The sequence below is a fragment of the Aulonocara sp. 'chitande type north' Nkhata Bay genome, linkage group LG12 (assembly GCF_057382095.1).
Source record: "Aulonocara sp. 'chitande type north' Nkhata Bay isolate Kocher_YH1m ecotype deep benthic linkage group LG12, A_spYH_male_GT1.1, whole genome shotgun sequence".
NCBI classification, from domain to species: Eukaryota; Metazoa; Chordata; class Actinopteri; order Cichliformes; family Cichlidae; genus Aulonocara; species Aulonocara sp. 'chitande type north' Nkhata Bay.
Window position 1 is genome coordinate 38,333,059 of NC_141355.1, and position 18,615 is coordinate 38,351,673.

The following is an 18,615-nucleotide window of genomic DNA, read 5'->3' on the forward strand; positions in this document are numbered from 1 at the left end:
ATAAGTATTTAGCTGCCAGGCTGCCTGCCAGCATGCTAGCTGCAGTAAACACTTCCAGACAGCAGCCTGGCTATAATTAAGAAACAGTAAAACACACACCTAGAGAGGGCCAGGACTACCACTTGAGATCAAAGACGGCCGGCCCTCAACGACAGGCTTTTAGATCAGGAAGCACTGGTTTGGAGAGCGTTTGATGTCGGGTTCTGTAGTCCTGCGTGTTTTGGATTTAGGCTGCAAACATGAGGAGGAACAAGAATCAGTGCTGCGAGGAACCAGGAGCCGGATAATCGAATGCAAACTTACCAAATAAACTCGATTCTGTTTCTCTGAATTTAACGTCCCACATTCTTACTTTTATTGTGGCGATTTTACAGTTTCCCGTTTATTTTGCTCTCTGGCGTGATGTAACACTGGGAATGAGAAGTTACAGTAAATGAGGTCATTGTGTAATAATGATGCCTGTAGAAACAAAAAGAGCAAGTATGTCTCAATAAGAGCCGTCTGAAATGCTTCAGTGGGAACATGCAACACTTCTGTTGTTTTACTGATTGGCCTGAAAACATGTCCAAGTCTCTCCCGCCTTCATCTCTATAGTATCGTGTAGCACGGCACTTCTTCTGTTGTTGTAACCGAGCTGATGGCTGCAGCTCAGAGTGAGTCAAATCTTTCTGTTTTTCCAACAGTTTAGAGATCCTGGTAAAAGAAAATCAACAGATTTGTAACCCAGATGTGGCAACGGGGTATGTTATCTTGAAATGCTGGAAAGCTGGAATATAAGGGGATAACAGGATGCTGAAGATAAAGTTCCTACCCTCATCCGTGCCTACAGACGGAGGATAGAGATTGAAGGGATAAGATTATGGACAGAAGTGGTGAAAATGAGCTTTCTGGGCTCAGCTTTAGAGATGGGACGAAGAGCTGAGTCATTCAGGAGGAGCTCAGAGCTGAGCTGCTGCTCAACCACACTGAGAATGGCTGGCTGAGGTGGTTTGAACATCTCTGAGCATGGGATGGCTGAGGTGAGTTGGACACAGCATTCTGGACCAGGACACACTGGAGTGATTATGTTGCATCACCATAGACTGTTCTGGTGATCTCTGCTTAAACCGCGGCCCCTGGGACTGGATAAGCAGCAGATACTGGACGGACTAAAATGTATTGTCTGTTAAAGGAAACAATGAAGATTCGACCCAGTATTGTGCGTTATTTATGATGTTCATCTTTTTAATAACCTTTGATACTCTGACAGTAAAGCATGTGATCATAGAGCAGCAGCAGTCTAACTGACAAACCTTGATGGCTTTTGGCATCATGCGAGTGGCATCCCCCCCCCCTCTCCAGGCCCGACTCTCCTGTAAGGCTGGACTATAAATGTCTCGGGGGGGAGACTCAGAGACACAGACTCTGCTGTGATGAACTGCTTCCTCCAGCTCCAATCAAAGGAAACGGCCAAATCCTGCAGCTCAGAGGATGAACTTAAAGGTCAGACTGGCATTATCTTTGTCTTTAGACGAGCCTGTCGCTGCAGTCGGTTTATTTTTAGAGATTATGTTTAGAACTTCACAGAGAGTTCAGGAGCTTTTAAAGCATGCATAATTAATTTGGTGAAAATGATAACTACCAGAAAGAGGAAACAAAACCTGACTGCATATGTACTATTTTCTAATCGCAAAATTAAACATAGGGACTGGTCGTTTGCAATCACCATATTTAGAACCACAAAACAAAGCTTGGCCTTATTTTTGACCTCGATAATATCTTAAAATATTTAAAGTCACATATTTGTTGACAATTTACCATCGAGCATCTGACAGCCTGTCCACTTTTCCACCTGCCTCCTGCTCTCATCATTATTCCTCCGTTTGCATTAACAGTTAAACACACACACACATACACGTCAACTAGAAAACAACTAATAATCTGAATTTTTTTAAAGCAAATAAATATTACGGGGAAAACGGAGGGAATCTACAATACACATACACAATGTGAAATTATTTACATAAAAAACCAAAGAATGAGGGCAAAGCAGAAGCTACCAGGGTGTGTTAACAATGTTGCCTTGGCTACCTGTCCACCTTCATGATTCTCGTCGTGTCACTCGCTTTCTGCCAACTACATCCTTCATATATATCTCTCTCTCCTTCTCTCCCTTCCCCGCTCCTTGGTGTTGTCAGCCAAAAGGCAAATATAGCAGCCCCGTCCCTATCAAATCCAAACATTGTTCTGGTTTAAATTTGGTTACCGGTACATAATAAGTGTTACATAATAAATGAATGTCAGTCAAGCAGTAAACCCCCGCTTCATCAACCAGTTCACTGTAAATGGGAATATTATTTAGCACATGTAGAAACCAGTTTGGCTGTCTGACCAGCAGCGTCTGCAGTTTTCAATCAGATCTAGCATGAACAAAAAACAAGATGACATCAGTCCTCAGCTCAAGGCTTCAGAATAACAGTTTACAGACAAACAGATGTCACAGATGGGAGTAGCCATCTTTTATATACAGTCTAAGTGAATGATCAGTGTTAAAGCCACATTCAGCTCTAAAGAAACAGTCTGAATTAAGCTCCTTTAAAATGCAGATGTTTGTCACATCTCTAACGGACAAATTGTAACTTTATTTAATACTACACCGACTCATCCTACTACTAAAAAACCAATAATAATAATAAACTTTGTGGGCAGCACGGCGGTTAGCACTGTTGCCTCACAGCAAGACGGTCCTGAGTTCAATTCCACCATCAGGCCGAGTTCTCTCCGGGTACTCCGGCTTCCTCCCACACTCCAAAGACATGCAGTTAGTGGGGACAGGTTAATTAGAAACTCTTGGTATGAATGGGTGAGTGAACGGTTGTCTGTCTGTGACACACTGGTGAACCCAGCCTCTCACCCTATGATTAACTTGTATCTTTGGTTTTAAGCTATACGGGCTGACGTTACAGAAGCTTAAAGAGGAACAAAGCTCCACAAACAGCTTTATGTTCTTTAGGCACAGATAAAGAGGGAAAAGGGCTTCAGCTGCAGTTTGTTATGTGGGGAGAATTCAGATTTCAGGTTGGCTTTAACATGGAAATGATTCTGCGTCACAGTGACTCACTTCCTGCTGCTGCACTGTGACACAGTGTGAACTCATTACTTCATTATGCTCCACGATACAAAGACCGTAGTGACAGGAACATTTAGTTTGATGTCCAACAACAGAATCATTACTCTGAGCGACATTTATTATTTTACTGAATGCTGGTGATAACCCTGCATGTTTTTTACTGAACCATGTCACATTTTTCAAAGGCAAACCTACAATCTGAGGGGGCAGAAATTAAACTGCATCTCTATATACTTCCACCAAGGTCCGTAATTTGGCAGTAATACATGTAAATGGGTTGGAGTTGGCTGCCTGAAGGTTAAAAACCATTTAAAATATTCCAGTTTTGAGGCTCACCAGAGGGCTTCATTTCTCCTTCAAAAAAGAACAATAAGGTCTTTGCTCCTAATTACTGTGATCGTGTTCGAGTGTGATGTGTTTTTAGTAGCTTTCGGGCAGCCGCAGCCTTTGGATATAAACAGCACAGTTAGTAATCGTCACAGCCGGCACCTGCTAACAAGTGTCCGCGCTCCTTAGCCTAGCCTTGCTTGCTTGTGTCTTCATCCCACACACCTCCACTGTCATCCAGAAATAGCACACGGTGACTCGTCTCTGTGACGCTGTAATTACTCATGCTGGTTGCTCAGGCTAGCTGCTATACAGGCATAATGTTGCTATGTTCACCATCTTGCTGTGGCAAATATTTTGGCCAAATATTGAGCCAAGATAAGTCGAGGGATCAACACATTTATCACCATCTGTCATGCAGACAGTGTGAAAATGTTTGAATTTGAGTTTAACGTTTCATGAGATGTTTAAAATGAAACTAAAGAGAGTTTGCCCCATCATATGTCAGAGATCGGTTGAGCCAGCTAGTGGAGGACTATGAAGCATGAGGATGTGAGAATATGTGATATAAAGCACAGCAAATCTAGTTTAACTCTCAGTGCATCGGATTTGTATTTGCATTTTGACCTTTTTACTTTCTGTTAGGAGCTTTGCTTTAACTTTGTCATGAATATATTTCCAACAGAGAGTCAGTCCTACAGCACTACAAATGTTCACCATTAGCAGTAGAAATTCATTTTTATTTCAGTCTCCCCGGCTGAACAGCTCAGAAACTAAAAAGACACTACGAGCGCTGTCCATCACTCCCCCATCAGGAAGGTGATTTTTGGAGGACATTCTTTGTGTTGCTTTTCAAATCTCTGCAGTATTTCAACTACAGCTGAAGGAATCTGGGTTTGGCCTATTCTTTCCTAAAATGCAGAGATGCTCCGCTGGCCAACTCTAAGAGATTTTGGCTCTGGTCGTTGCCCAATGACTGTCCAAGTGTTTTATGAGGGGTGATAGGGAGGATGGGACTGCAGACTTTTAGAAAGGACAAAAGGAGCTCGTGCTTTATGTTGGGAAGAGGTTAGGAGGAAAATCCCTTCACGAATGCAATAGGAGACTACTCACCCGTAACAAACCTCTGTACAAAAAGTACAAAAAGCTATTACGTCTGCAAAAACAATGTGCTGTAAAAATGCCGAGCAGTGATGTAAAGGAATGCTACAGACATCCAAAATCCTTTGGTGTCAGTTGGTAAGGTCATGGCACTTTTGAAATGAAAAGGACTTTCATGGGGTGGGAAAGGAAGGAGTTTTACGGCCGAGGAAACTTACCAACCCATCGCAGTTGTTAATGGCAACCGAGGCCCCGGGGACGTCTGTGATGTCACCGGTAAAGGTGCAGTCGGTCTTGAGCAGCTCACGGCGCAGTATCCTCTCCGTGCCATTGGTGGATTCAGTCTGGTTGGCGCCCACGCTAGAATCGTTGCCACCACTGCCGTTTCTGAATCCCGGGACCTCGTCATGCCACTCCACCATCGCGCCAGGCGCCACCAGCCTGCTGTTCGGCCGCAGACGAAGGTGAAACTCCTTTCCGAAGGCAGTGATGTTGAAGAAAAGCCTCTGTTCAGTTTCACCGTTTTCAAGCACCTCCCTCTTAACACGCTGCTTGTGAGTGGCGGAGAGCAGGTGTGACAGGTAGTGTCCGTGGGAGTCGGTGCTGAAGGGGGTGACCAGGCCGTATTCTTTCAGCCGGCTCTTCAACTGGTCTGCAAAAAACCACAAGAACCCAGCAAAGTTAGTTTTTCCAAACAGCAATAAAACAATATCAAATTAGTCTTTTCCTCTAAACACATCAGTCAGCCAAGGCCTGATTATGCTGCCTGCTCTAATCATCCTTTTATCACTTTTAGCCAACTAATGTTCCTCTGAGACAGGACGAGCTTTGACATTCATGGCAAACCTTTAAGAACACTTGGACTTGATTTCCTGTCAGCTAACATTTGGACCTTCATTTTTCTGTCTCTGCCAACTCAAAAACAAAATATTGGACTAACTGATTCACCACGTTTACCTTCTTAGTCCAACGAGAGAGAACTAGAACACCACAGCTGAGAGCCAGACTGACTGAGCTAAAACTCTCTGAGACACATTATTAGGCCAACAGAAATGCTAATAGGACACTTGCATAGTTTCAAAGGCATCTAAGACCCAGATGGGAGTAAGCGTCAGTGTTGGGGTTATATTTTCTTTCACTTGGACGAGGATCCCTGACCCTGCTTTATGTCACGGGCAGAGCGACAAAATACTCTGAGAACAACAACAATGGGACAAACTTACAGCACCGGTGTCGTGTCTACAGTGGAACTATGAGCACACCTGATTCTGTGTTTAATCCTCACTATTCCCACATTTCATATCTCTGAGAAACACAGCTGCCCTCACTGATTGTGAAACCTCCAGGATTGGCAGACGTTTTGAAACACCGCCGTCTGCGTGGATCGTATCACTCCACGTTCTTTGGTTTCGATGTGTCACACCAATTTCAAATGATCATTTTCCAGACGAAAACAAAGACATTCACCGTGGATAATGAACTACAGCGCTGCTGAGCTCACGTCTAAACTCTGCTACTGTACTACTGCCTAAGTAGCAGCTGTATCACAGCAGCAGGACTCTGTGTGGCTTCCCACGAGGCATATTCTGCTGTCCTGCTGCCACATGGATCAACACCAGAATATGTTATGTGTGATCTTGCATATGACACTGCACTGAAATATAGATGAGCCAGGTTTAAAGACGACCTTGAGCAGCGTAGGTGTCGGTTACTACTGGGCTTGCTGTGAATTTCAGGACGACTGGTGTTGCTTCGTACTCATTATGATTCTGATTCTGTCAGAAAACACTTATTTTCTCACCGTTGTTGCTCTTCTGCTGAGCTGTGCCGGCCTTCAACACAAAAAAATGTAACACCAGCACAAGCCAGTTTCACCTGTGCCATTGTTTTAACATATTGCTTTGTTTCACCCACTTCCTTGTTCATTGGCACATTTGTGGTCAACCCAAATGTACCAGAAAATCTGTGGGCTTTCTCAAACACTTTCAGATTTAGGAAAATTCCATCCGAGCTTGGTTTGCTTTTCCAAGAATCTTTGGTTGGAAAAAATCTAACAAGAATATTGAAAGCGTGTAATTATCTTGCTGCTTTTGACCAGAAAACATCAAACAGGTGTCAATGGGGAAGCTAAAATTACATATCTGAGGACGTGACTTCACACAATCACAGTGAGCATGCACGTGGATGCATGTGATGGCAAGAAAAGACTATTTTAGAAGCATTCAAAGCAAAGACTGCAGGTTTCATGACGCCAAAGCATGACAATGGTACCGATGGAGCACATGAAAGCATGGAGTCCAAGAGATGAGGCGAAAAAAGCGTGAAAACTGTGGGTTTGAACTTAAAACAAACATCTAAATCCTTTTTTTCCCTCCCTGTTACATCATCCTGACATTACTATATCTGCAAAGCAAGGAAGGCGCACAGTTAGCTGCCCGATACTGAAATATTTGGAAAAAATTACATCAGTTGTACCGAGTACTACATATTTTTCCACAGAGTGCATTTAAGCAATGAAAAGACACAGAGCATCAAAAAGAAGCCAGAAATGTGTTCAGCTTGTTAGTGTGTGTTTAAAGAGCAGGCTTTCACTGCTTAATCCTCATGAGGAAGACGTCTAATATAAAGAGTCATTTGTCCCGCTTACAGGACTATGTTTTTAAAGCCATGCAGATTTTGATTTTAAGCACTGATTGGATATAAATCAACGTCTCTATCGATTAAACTTGTCGTGATATTTTCAGGTAACCACGCCCGTTTTGATGTTTGATGTAGTGCGTCGTTCCTGCTCTGGATTCAGATCGTTCGCCTAAGACTACAAATCGCCCGCTGATATCACTGTTAATGTGTGCTACTACAAAGTCACACCTCACAGCTGCCGGATCGCGGGAAACGTCTTAAACTGGAAATGCACAAAAAGGCTTTTAGCGCAAATATGACTGCGGTTAGCGTGCTCCACAAAATGTAAACGCAAACAGAAAAAAAGAACAACTTGACTGCGGTTTGATGATGTGTCAAAAACAACCAGGTCCATATGTAGCACAAAGTCCGATTTCAACTGCAGCTATTTTTAATTGAGACGTTAAACGGTAAATGTCTCTGGCTGTGAGTGTTTGATGGTGTATAATACTGTATATCTATACACAAGCTGACTGGTTTTCTTTAACAGTTAAAATAAAATTGAAATTAAAAGCAAAATAAAACACATTTCTCATGTAAAAACACAAAAACGGATCCAAACCTGCAGGAGAACAGAGGCTTTTTGGAGGACTGTACTGGATCCAGACATTTACCAGCTAAAATAATCTTCTGCTGGGCAGGTATTCGGTTTTTAATTAAACACTCTTTTTGTTTCCTTTAATGTGGAAAAAAAAGCATCGCTCTCACAGCAGCGATCAGACTTCGGGTCACCTTTCGCTAACTTAGCATCCTCATTAGGTTGACAGAGTTTATTTATGCCTGCTTACACAGGCAGAGGCTGCATGACAGAAATAAAAACATCCTGTTGCATGTATTGTTCTCACTAAGTGATCATTTTACACATAATTACAGCTGTTGTCTGTGTGACGTGTTTTGTTGGAGTATCCCAGTATTCCCATTATTATCTGACAGAGCTCCATTTGCAGTGGAGAGTGTGAAAACCGAGATGTTCTGCTTAAAGGGAACATTTACTTTAAGTTTGTCGGACCAGGGTACAGATTCACTCTGGAACGATGAGGTAAGTGAACAGAGCTGCACATGTTAGACCCAAACAACTTGTGCTAAATGAAAACAAAGTAAGACAAACATACTTTACAAGAAGCACGATTAGAATCACAGACTTTATACATAAAAGAGAGAAGTTTAAAGAAAAGAAACAGAAACATATACAGGTGTTTTACAAGGTCGTCTAACAGGAAGGCTGTAGCTTTACTTACAAAAAGCACGAGTCCCAACAATACAAGTAAAAGATGAAATACACTGAATGAATACAACCACACAGCACTCACAATATATCTCTCAAGTAGGGCTGCAACGATACACAAAATTCACGGTTCGATATTTTTTCGATACAAAAAAAATGTTCATGCCTTTTTAATTTGTCATTTATTAAAATTATAAATATATATTTTAAGTCAAAATTACAGTTTTTAAATTTAATGTTGCTGAAACAACAAAGTAATAAAATAATAAATCTGATGGAGAAATCACTCATCTTTGGAAAAGAGAGTTTATTACAGAGAAATGTCTCTTTCCAAAATAAAAGCTATACTATAGCTTCTTCTGGGCTATATTCTCAGCAGCATATTAAACATATCAGGTCCCCATAAGGAGAATCCTGTGCTAACGGCTGTCTAAATGACTCGGGTAAAGTTTGTAGCATGCGTGCTTGTTGTTTTTGTCTGCTTCCACTTGTCTTTGCACTAGGATGATGTCGGAGTAAATGTGCAGTCATATTCGTTGTGTTCCCACTAGTGCTGTCAGCGTTAATCTCGTTGACGCCATAACGCGGCAAATCTCCGGTAACGAGCTACCGTGGATCACCCTGTGCGTGGGGCTGGACAGTGTCAACACGTTAACAAGCTAACTGCGCTAACGCACTAGTTCCCAGCATTGCGTGTCACATCCGACATACTGTTTTACTTTTGTCCATGACGCGCTTACCTTCAGGGTCATACGTCACATGAAAACCAAAATAGTTCCAAACGCCAGATCTGAATGAGGGTGGGGGAGGTTCAATTTGCCATCTTGCAGCGAGCTTAGCTTCTGTCTTGCTAGCTTGTGCTGCGCTCAGTGGATCTGCGCTCGACAGTGCAGCCTAGGCGGAGTAGTCGAACCCAGATCCACTGAGCGCTCAACACAGACAGCATCGTCAGAAGGAAAGTTGATAAAATAAATTTAAAAAAATTGTATTGTTCAATACATATGCGTACCGAACCGAAAGCACTGTATCTAACGGTTCAATATCAATACGAGTATCGTTGCACCCCTATTCTCAAGGGTTACCCACCAAAGACCTTCAAACACAAATCCCTCAGTGTCACAAAAGAGTCAGTTAAAATCCATTTTCTGATTTCTTTTCTGTCCTGTGTCCATTAACTTATATTCTCTCTGTCAGAGTAAAAAGTTCTGGCGACGATAGTACAGAAGCACACTAAAGCACATTTCAAATAAATGCAAAAGAGCATCTATGAGGGGCCAGACCAGCTGCAACAGCAATGAAATACTGGAATACACTCCTGATCAAAAATATTATGCCTCAGTGGCACTTTGACACATCAGCCAAAGCAACCTTTCTTCAAATTCAGCAGTTAATCCTAATTAAGCTCCATAATTCTGGTTTTCTGGATATAGTTATGTTGACTTTATCTTTGATTTCTCTCTTTTTTTTGTCTCTTCTAGTCTTGTTTGCTATTTGGAGTTGAATATAGAATTTCAGACCACAAGAAAATGTGCGTAACAAAAGCAAAGAGCGACGTTTGTGGCTTGGCGGTTAAGGGCTAGTGGGCAGACAATGAGCGATCTTTCAAGCTGACTTCCCAGTTAATCAGGGAAGATGGTCCCTCTGCTCTCAGTTATTCCATTTGCATTGCTGCTGAATGTTGTTTCTAAATGTTGCCTTTTCACAGGTTTGCTCTTGATGTGTGACAACATCAAATCCTGGCATTTAACTGAAAGGCTCGCCGACACTGCTCATCTTATCCAACCACCACAAATATACATGTCACAAACTTCTGCTGCAGTTGTCCATATAGAGCAAAACATGTACAAAGAAATACAAAGCACATGGGCAGCAGTTTCGTAAAGTTGAGCTGAGACATGCATTTGATCGACTGACTCTTCCAACAGAGGCTGATGAATCAAAACACAGAAATAAAACCTTAGTGGGAACCATCAGGAAAAAAAACTGCCTTCAAATTCTCTACACAGAATGATACAGTGGTGCTTCAAGGTAACGACGAGTGACCAATCAAAAGAGAAAAATCGTGAAAAATGCCCGCTCCAGCTACATGTCTACCAAAGACTGGACATTTTAAAGGAAAAATTTAAATGGCTCTCTAACACAACATCACAGAGTTTGTTTCATAAAGGTGACATTCCTCCATCTGTCAGTGTCGACACTTTACTACCGTAAAACACTTCGTACTATTTTTCCTTTAATTTGTCAGCGATATATGAGGTATTGTACACCTCAGAGACTTGGCTCTGCTCATTGGCTGATGTATTACCTCAGTTTGTGAAACTGAACACAGAAAATTCAATCAATTGCCACTTCACAGATAAAGGCACTGTGCTAGAAATAAGCAGCTTTTGTCCTAAACTATGAAACACCAAAGAAAGATCCGGGTGCTTCAACAGCACCTTGAATATCACAGTTTACGTGAACTGGAAATGAACCAGTCTGTTCAAAGAGCAGTCCGACCATATTTGAAAGCAAAGCAAGGAAACAAGGTTACCACAACAAGGATGGATGGAGTCAAGTGTTTCTGAACACATTTTTAGATCATCCATCTTTAACCCTTTACCTCTTGAAAGCCTGCTAGGAGTAATGCTCGAGGCTCTGGGAGGTTTCTGTCATATTTCAGCCTGCATTTAGAACAAAGTGAGGCCGGGCTCTGCCTGAAAACCCCCCAGAAACTATTCTAATGGTCATCAAACCACATCTTTATTATATACTGAATTTTAAAACTCATAAGAGTAAATGGCCTGTATTTGTATAGCGCTTTTCTAGTCCCTAAGGACCCTAAAGCGCTTTACACAACCAGTCATCCACCCATTCACACACTGGTGATGGCAGCTACATTGTAGCCAAAGCCACCCTGGGGCGCACTGACAGAGGCGAGGCTGCCGGACACTGGCGCCACCGGGCCCTCTGACCACCACCAGTAGGCAACGGGTGAAGTGTCTCGCCCAAGGACACAACGACCGAGACTGTCCAAGCCGGGGCTCGAACCGGCAACCTTCCGATTACAAAGTGAACTCCCAACTCTTGAGCCACGATCGCCACAAGCTGAGTACACGGGAGGTCGTCAAATGTCGCCTTTATGGGGGACAGAGTTAAAAGCATTATAGGCTGAAGAAATGAGCTGGAAAATTGCCTTTCACACAACCTCAAACTCACCAACCGCTGCTCAAAGAATTGTTGGACAATCCAATCAAAGGTTAGAAAGCTGTGGACTGGGCAGCACTGCCTTCAGATTCTCTACACAGAATGAAACAGTGGTGCTTCAAGATAACGACGAGTGACCAATCAAAAGAGAGAAATCGTGAATAAATGAGATAAAAAAAGTAAAACTGTACCGAGGCCTCACTCAATGGTATGAATGAGTGTGACTCGTGTGCCGTGGCCTGTCCCAGCTACATTTCTACCAAAGACTGTGGAAAAACTTAAAACGCTCTCTAGCACCATCACTGTAACACCACATCACAGGGTGTTTCATAGAGGTGCCATTCCTCCCCCCAGCAGTGTCGCCACCTTACTAAAACACTTTGGACTGATTTTTCAGTTGCCACCAGCTGATAGGCTCTGTGGTTAAAAACACGCCTTAGCATCAGCTGAGCCCTGACACATCCAGCTGCCAGACAAGAGCAAAGAAATAAGGAAATAACAAATAAAAACCAAAACATTATTCACCTTAGAGTCATCAAATACACATTTGTGCAAATTTTCTTGATCCTTTTACTTTCTTTAGAGTCACCAAACCATCTAAACAGCATAAAATTGCTATAATTTGCTGTTGAGTCTGATGGAGCCTGTTCACAGGGAAATGCAGTGAGATGAGACAGACACACAATCAGCAACCCTAAATTTGTCAAACAGGCTCTTTTTCCATCCTTTTTGCTGACTGAAATGCTACCAGTAAATACATGAAGAATGTGACAACATGTTATCAGAGCACTGATGAACTATCATCGAAGAAGAAGGAGGAGGTAACAAGACTTTACCAAAGCACAGCTCTGATTTAGCTTTATGGCTTTGACCGCCGCAGCTTTAAGGTAGTGGAGCTGGACCAGGAGACAGCAGGTGACAGAAAGCTGAGGCTAAACTCACAGTGACCTGCATAAAACTACAGTCAAGTGGGACAATTCTCTTCCATTGTTTATGTTTTCAAGCTTAAATCAAACTTTGCTCTTACTGTGGAGAAAAGTGGACTTTCTCATGAAGAAGATTCATTAAATGTTGATCAAGACATCGGCAAGAAATTTGGTGGACGCAACAATTTATCTCATAATGCAAATTTCCAACTCTGTACTTTTACTCTTAAATTTTGCTAGAACAGCTTTGCAGCTTATTCGTGTTGCCCCGCCCCTCGGTCACCTGCTGGCTGCAATGAGACATTTTAGCCCCTCAGATGAGACGAACATACGATGGACATAATCACAACAAATGTTGGAACAGAGAGGTGAGGTGGGAATGTGAAACCATTTAGCACTCACACACAGGTGACATCATAGAGGTATTCCAAGGAAAGTAATGGATTACTAAATTACTCGTTACTTTCTGCTTTTTTGGTGTGTTTTTTCTTTCTTTCTATCCAAATAACTGAAGAAACTTTGTCACAAGAGTAACAACATAATTAATTACTGAATTTGTAATGCGATTACATTACAGTTATATAATTATGCTTTACACCCCGACACGTGCCTTGGTGATACTGGTTGCCAACAGCAAGGAGAGTTTGTTTTCAATCAGCTCAGTTTAGGGATGAAATATTCCTTTTCACAACTCTAACCCTGCCTTTTGAGAAATTACACTCACAAGTGGATTTAAATGTGACGTCGAAGGATCCTGACCACGCAGCCATACGTGACAAGTTACAGCTGCCACTGCTGGATGCATTTAAAAGAGGCCAAAGGCAGCGTTTGATGCCCTGGGAATGAGGATGATCGTCAGGAGTTAACCATAAAACCAATCAGGGTCTGACCTTCACTAGGAAAGAATTTTATTTGCTTCATTATATTTCAGCAGAAATGACCTTTTGCTTGATGTCCTCCCCATGTTTACCTTCTGCTTCCCATCCCTTACAATTCAACCTGAGCTCACTCAGTTTTACAAATAGTAACAGAACCAACAGGAAAATCCACAAGATTTACTTTTTCATCTGTTATATGAGATCAGAGAAAATGAAATCTAAGCCAAAGAAATCTGCTTGTAAAAGTTACAGAAGTGGCAAATTAAGAAAGGCTTCGCCAAATGAGCAAGGAAACTGCTTTACAAGGCCAATAATGACCACATGGAGCAAACAGTGGCTCACTACAAGCAACGGGGAACCACAAATGCTCAGCCCGCAGTCAGCTGTCATCTTGCTGTGTGAGGGCCCCGGAGGCGTTCAGAAGATAAGGGCCGGTGTAAAAGGATCCTACGTGGACACTGCTGCAGCTCACTTGTTCCTTAACCTCAGAATGAATAACAGATGTTCAGGATCTCGAGGAGGAATTTTCTTTCCTGTATAACAAAGCCCTTGAAGCAGCTTGCTCATGCAATATAAGTGTGTATGTGTGATAGAGGACTCTGTGTGTAGGGTGCTAGGGGAGGGCGAGGGGGTATATTACAGAGCTCCTCACACACAAACTCCCCTCCCACTTTGATCTCAGTGAACCAAGTTGTCCTCATGAGTTTCTTCTCTGCCTGGGGAGAGACTCCTCTGCCTTTTTTCTACACACATCTAATTATTAACAAAACGAACACAAATAAAGCCAGACTTACCCTCTCTATCTACTTCACCAGCCTGTAAAAGAGAGAAAAGAGCTCGTTAAATGCGGCACACGCCAGAAGGAAATGATAGATCAGAGTCTGAGATGTCCAGCGGTAACAACACAACAGCTCTGGAGTTTTCTGTGAGCCGCGCTGTTTGTAAAAAGTCCGAAAATACCTGTTTTACATCCAAAGGGCAAAACTCAGACGTCTGCAGTGTCAACGTGTGTTTCACAGAAGTGTTCAAGTTTACAGAGCCGAAAGTTTAGAGCCTTGTAGTTGTGTCGTTCCACTTTTTCTCCGCTTTACAGCTGAATTCGTTTAATATTGACGAGATTCAGTCAAACTGCGCGTATTTATTTATTTATATGCGTAAAAGGAGGCAAAAGCGAAGCGGTGCAGACACTTACCTTGGCAGCTGAAGTCAGTCCTACAAGTAGTAAAGCTAGTGACAGGACAGCCATCACGAGTCTTAAATGACAAAAAACAAAAAACGTTATCCCAACGTGAAATTAAAATAAGGGGGGAAAAGAGACAAAAATCTTTACGCAAACGTGACCCGGCTCATTCAAAACTTATCAAACTGGATGTGCGGCCAGTGCCTCGGTCTTAGGTAAAAATCAGAAAAAATAAGAAGCAACATAAAGTAGTTAAAGTTTCATTAAAGCAGGAGTGAAGCGAGTTGCGACACTTTTGTCATTCAGTCAGTGTTTTTCTGATGACTGAGTTTCGTGAAAGTTTTGGTGAAGTTAGTAGGACACCCCTCTCTGCCGTGACCGGACAGAGCCGCAGTGTGTAGCTCTTGCAACCTGGCACCAGGCTCCGCTGGCTAATAAACGCAAGACCAGCCCTGTGTGACGTCACCATGTGAGTCCGAACACATGGAGGGACAGGAGGAGGAGGAGGATGAAGAACCCAACCCCCAAACCCCTCCCTCATCTCACCACACACAAGTGAGCGACTCAACAAACAACAAGAAACCTATGAACTCTAACGATGCCAGCAAAAACCCCGCGAAGAAGAATTACAGGCCTGCGCAGGATCAGGTATTTATTTAAAATCAATTTCTTGCTCTTTAGTGGCGCCTACCGTGGGTCACCGAGAACCCACGGAGGACCAGAGGAAACACGTGGAAGAAAGTAGTTGTATAAATAGATTCTCCTGATTGTTCTAATACGGATGGTATTAGATGAAAAGTGGCTCCAAAGTGGGGAAAAATACTCTTCACTTAGATAAACTGCTGCTTAAGTGATAACTTCAATTAAAACTACACATTGTGCAGGATACTATTCATATTATTGGATTATAACTAATGACTTTCATGTGTGGAAAACGTCTAATACTGAATTATATATTCTGGATTTAGATTATTTTAAAACTGTTGCAGTCCTGGGTTTAAATCCACTGACATGCATGCTTGGTTAATGGGCTGATTCACCCACCCACAGTGTGAGTGTGGATGTCAGTGGCTGTCAGTGCCCTGCCCTGCCTGTGACAGCTGGGATAGGCTCCAGGCCAACCGTGACTCTGGACTGGATTAGCAGAGAAAACTGCAAAGCAAAAAAAGCAACTAGAGCTTTAGAATAAATATTATGTTGTACAAAGTACAGCATATTCAAAATTTCATGGAGTAGGATTTTTAAATAATGAACTATATGGACAGAGGTGTTGGGCCAAACCTTTTAATATTTGAGTGTTTTCAGTCCATTTTTCCACAGGAGGATGACACAAAGCGTACCCTCCTACACATCAGCTGCAAGTGATATCAGTGGAAGTGTTTAAGAACCACAGCAACTCAGACTCAGTGAAGTGGCAGATCGTGTAAAGTTACAGAGCAGGGTTGCTGAGAGACGTAGCGCATGACAGTCGCTCTGCTGATTCGATAGCTGCAGAATTCCAAACCTCCATCCATTTTCTCCTGGCTGTGACAGGAGAGAGGCATCCTGGACACGTCTGCATCAGAGTCAACACAAGGGGACAAACAACCATTCGCATCTATGTTCAATTTAAAGTCACATATTAACCTGACACCGTGCACGTTTTAGGAGGAAGCTGGATTATCCAGAGAGATACTGGGAGAACATACACACTCCACACAGAAAGGCTCCAGACTGGATTTGAACCAACGACCTTCTTGCTGTTGCTAAACACAGTACCTCCTCTGGCATAAACCTCAGCACACAAACTCTGCATCAGCAGCTTCATGGCATGGGTGTGCATGGAGAAGCAGTTTCTGTAGGTTTAATATGCAAGTGGCCAGTACTTTTGTCTGTATAGTATAAATACAAGTACTGTATAATAAAACGACATTTCTTATGTGCAAAGATATTGAGCAGTATGAGATTAACATTGGTGAGTGGGGCTCCACAGAACAGGGATGCAGAGTAACACAACTCAATGGACAGCCAAGTAGAGACTGGACCTTGGACAAATACAGCCAGAGGGATCACACCTGCTGGTTAGTGAAGTCTGGATATGGAGCCTTGAAATGATCTTAGTGTTCTGATAATAATGGTTTTCCATTCTAAAAAGCAGAATAATCAAAATGGACACAAAATGAAATTAAGTTTTATTTAATGTGACCCAGAATGAGTGACTGAGCCCATAAACTCATCAGGGCTCAGGGCCATTTTTCCTGTGCACTTCCATAGGACTGGAAATCTTTTTGCATCCATAGTTATTGCCTCCTAGTGGTTATTAACAGAGTCCACAGGTTTAAGAACTTTAGCTGGCTTCACTTTTCAGTTTTCTTTGAAGCTACAGCTGCATTTAGTGTCTACAACCTGATTTGGTGGTGGTCAGAGGGCCCGGTGGCGCCAGTGTCCGGCAGCCTCGCCTCTGTCAGTGCAGTCAGTGCAGCTGTGGGTACAATGTAGCTTCATCACCAGTGTGTGAATGTGTGTGTGACTGGGTGAATGACTGAATGTAGTGTAAAGCGCTATACAAATACAGGCCATTTACCATTTTTGTTTCTGAGAAAAATGAGATCCACATAAGAGGACATTCGTTTTAAATTTCGATAGAACAGTAGCAGTAAAACGTCCTTGTAAGTGGATATCAGGCACTTGTAGAGCAAAATTTAGTATTTTGGTCTAGACATCCCAAAATGTGATGTCCACATATGTGGACGCCAGGTCCTAGGAGGTGAAGACATTCCTGCAGTTTAACTAATTGGTGTGTGTTATCTGGCTTCATGGATAGATAAAGGTGGGTGTCATCTGCATAGCAGTGAAAGTGTATCTTATGCCTCCTAATGATATTGCCTAGGGGAAGCATGCAATTCTCCTTTGTGTGTGAAGAAGACTCCACATTTTTATGAAAAAGTGGAGTCTATTAGAATTTCTAAAAACTAAAAAAGTTTCACAAAGTATGTAAATGGTTCTAGTGCTTAGTGTTCTTAACCTGGGTTCGATCGAACCCTAGGGGTTCGGTGAGTCGGATTTTAGGGGTTCAGCAGAGCCTCCGCCGTCACATGCATGGCTCATTTTGTGCACCAGTAAAAAACATATCTATGTCTTGAATTTGAAAAAAATCACATTTTATTTTTCACTAAAGAGGGGTTCAGTGAATGCGCATATGAAACTGGTGGGGTTCGGTACCTCCAACAAGGTTAAGGACCACTGTTCTAGTGTGAAATGTCCAAGATGCTTTATTTTCCACACCATCACTGACAAGTGCTGTAACTGCTTACTGTCACCAGGGGGCAGTCTCACAAACAACTGGCCAGCTTGTGCTGTTCTTTCAGAGAAGACTGAAGTTTGAACATACAAAGAGCTGAAGCAAAACAGAGCATTAGAGTGAAAAGTGTCCACTTGGATGTGTCCTGATCCAACACAGCTGATTTAAATGGGTAAAATACCTCCTCAACATGTCCTGAAGTTCTCCAGAAGCCTGGAATGAACTAATCATTTGATTCAGGTGTGTTGACCCAGGGTGAGATCTAAAACCTGCAAGACACCGGCCCCCGAGGTCTGGAGTTCGACACCCCTGTCCTACATTGTGAACTCCATTGTTAGTCCCTTACCACCTTTCCTGTTCTGGGTAATTGTTTAACCAATCAACATTCAGCATCTGCGTGGACCTACATGTGATTGGAGAACTCATCTGCATAGGTTAAAGCTTCATTTTGTGTAGTTGCAAACTGCAATAAGTATACACACATATAGTATCATAATCTCCCCATTTGACCTGAGATGAGCTGTGAGCAAATTTCACCAAAGAAGGATTATAATCTTTCTTCTTTGTATGATTCACAACTCAAGTGAGTTTTTTGGCAATAAATAAGAAGTCAACATTAATTAATATAACAGATCATGTCTAACTTTAACCAGTCTTGTAACTCCTGAGACGAGGCCCCCACACCCAGGTACAGTGTGGTCAAACTGATTGTACCAACAGAAAG

The 18,615-nt window shown here is 42.5% G+C and overlaps 1 protein-coding gene and 1 long non-coding RNA gene across 3 annotated transcripts in view; one reads left to right on the forward strand and one right to left on the reverse strand.

Annotated features, from left to right (window-relative positions):
- The window catches only part of adamts3 (ADAM metallopeptidase with thrombospondin type 1 motif, 3), a 139,482-nt gene extending 124,483 nt beyond the window's left edge, over positions 1–14,999 (reverse strand). For both annotated transcript variants that reach the window (XM_086315524.1, XM_086315522.1), the window contains exons 1-3: positions 14,624–14,999; positions 14,226–14,247; positions 4,756–5,189 (exon numbers count right to left, since the gene is read on the reverse strand). In XM_086315524.1, coding sequence (XP_086171650.1) covers positions 4,756–5,189; positions 14,226–14,247; positions 14,624–14,677 — 510 coding nt within the window. In that variant the 5' untranslated portion in view covers positions 14,678–14,999. The remainder of the gene's footprint in view (positions 1–4,755; positions 5,190–14,225; positions 14,248–14,623) is intronic.
- Positions 15,000–15,173: 174 nt separating this feature from the next.
- Positions 15,174–16,537, forward strand: LOC147318062 (uncharacterized). Its single transcript, XR_015131686.1, has 2 exons — positions 15,174–15,259; positions 15,917–16,537. It is a non-coding gene; the product is annotated as an uncharacterized LOC147318062 (long non-coding RNA).
- Positions 16,538–18,615: the final 2,078 nt, after the last annotated feature.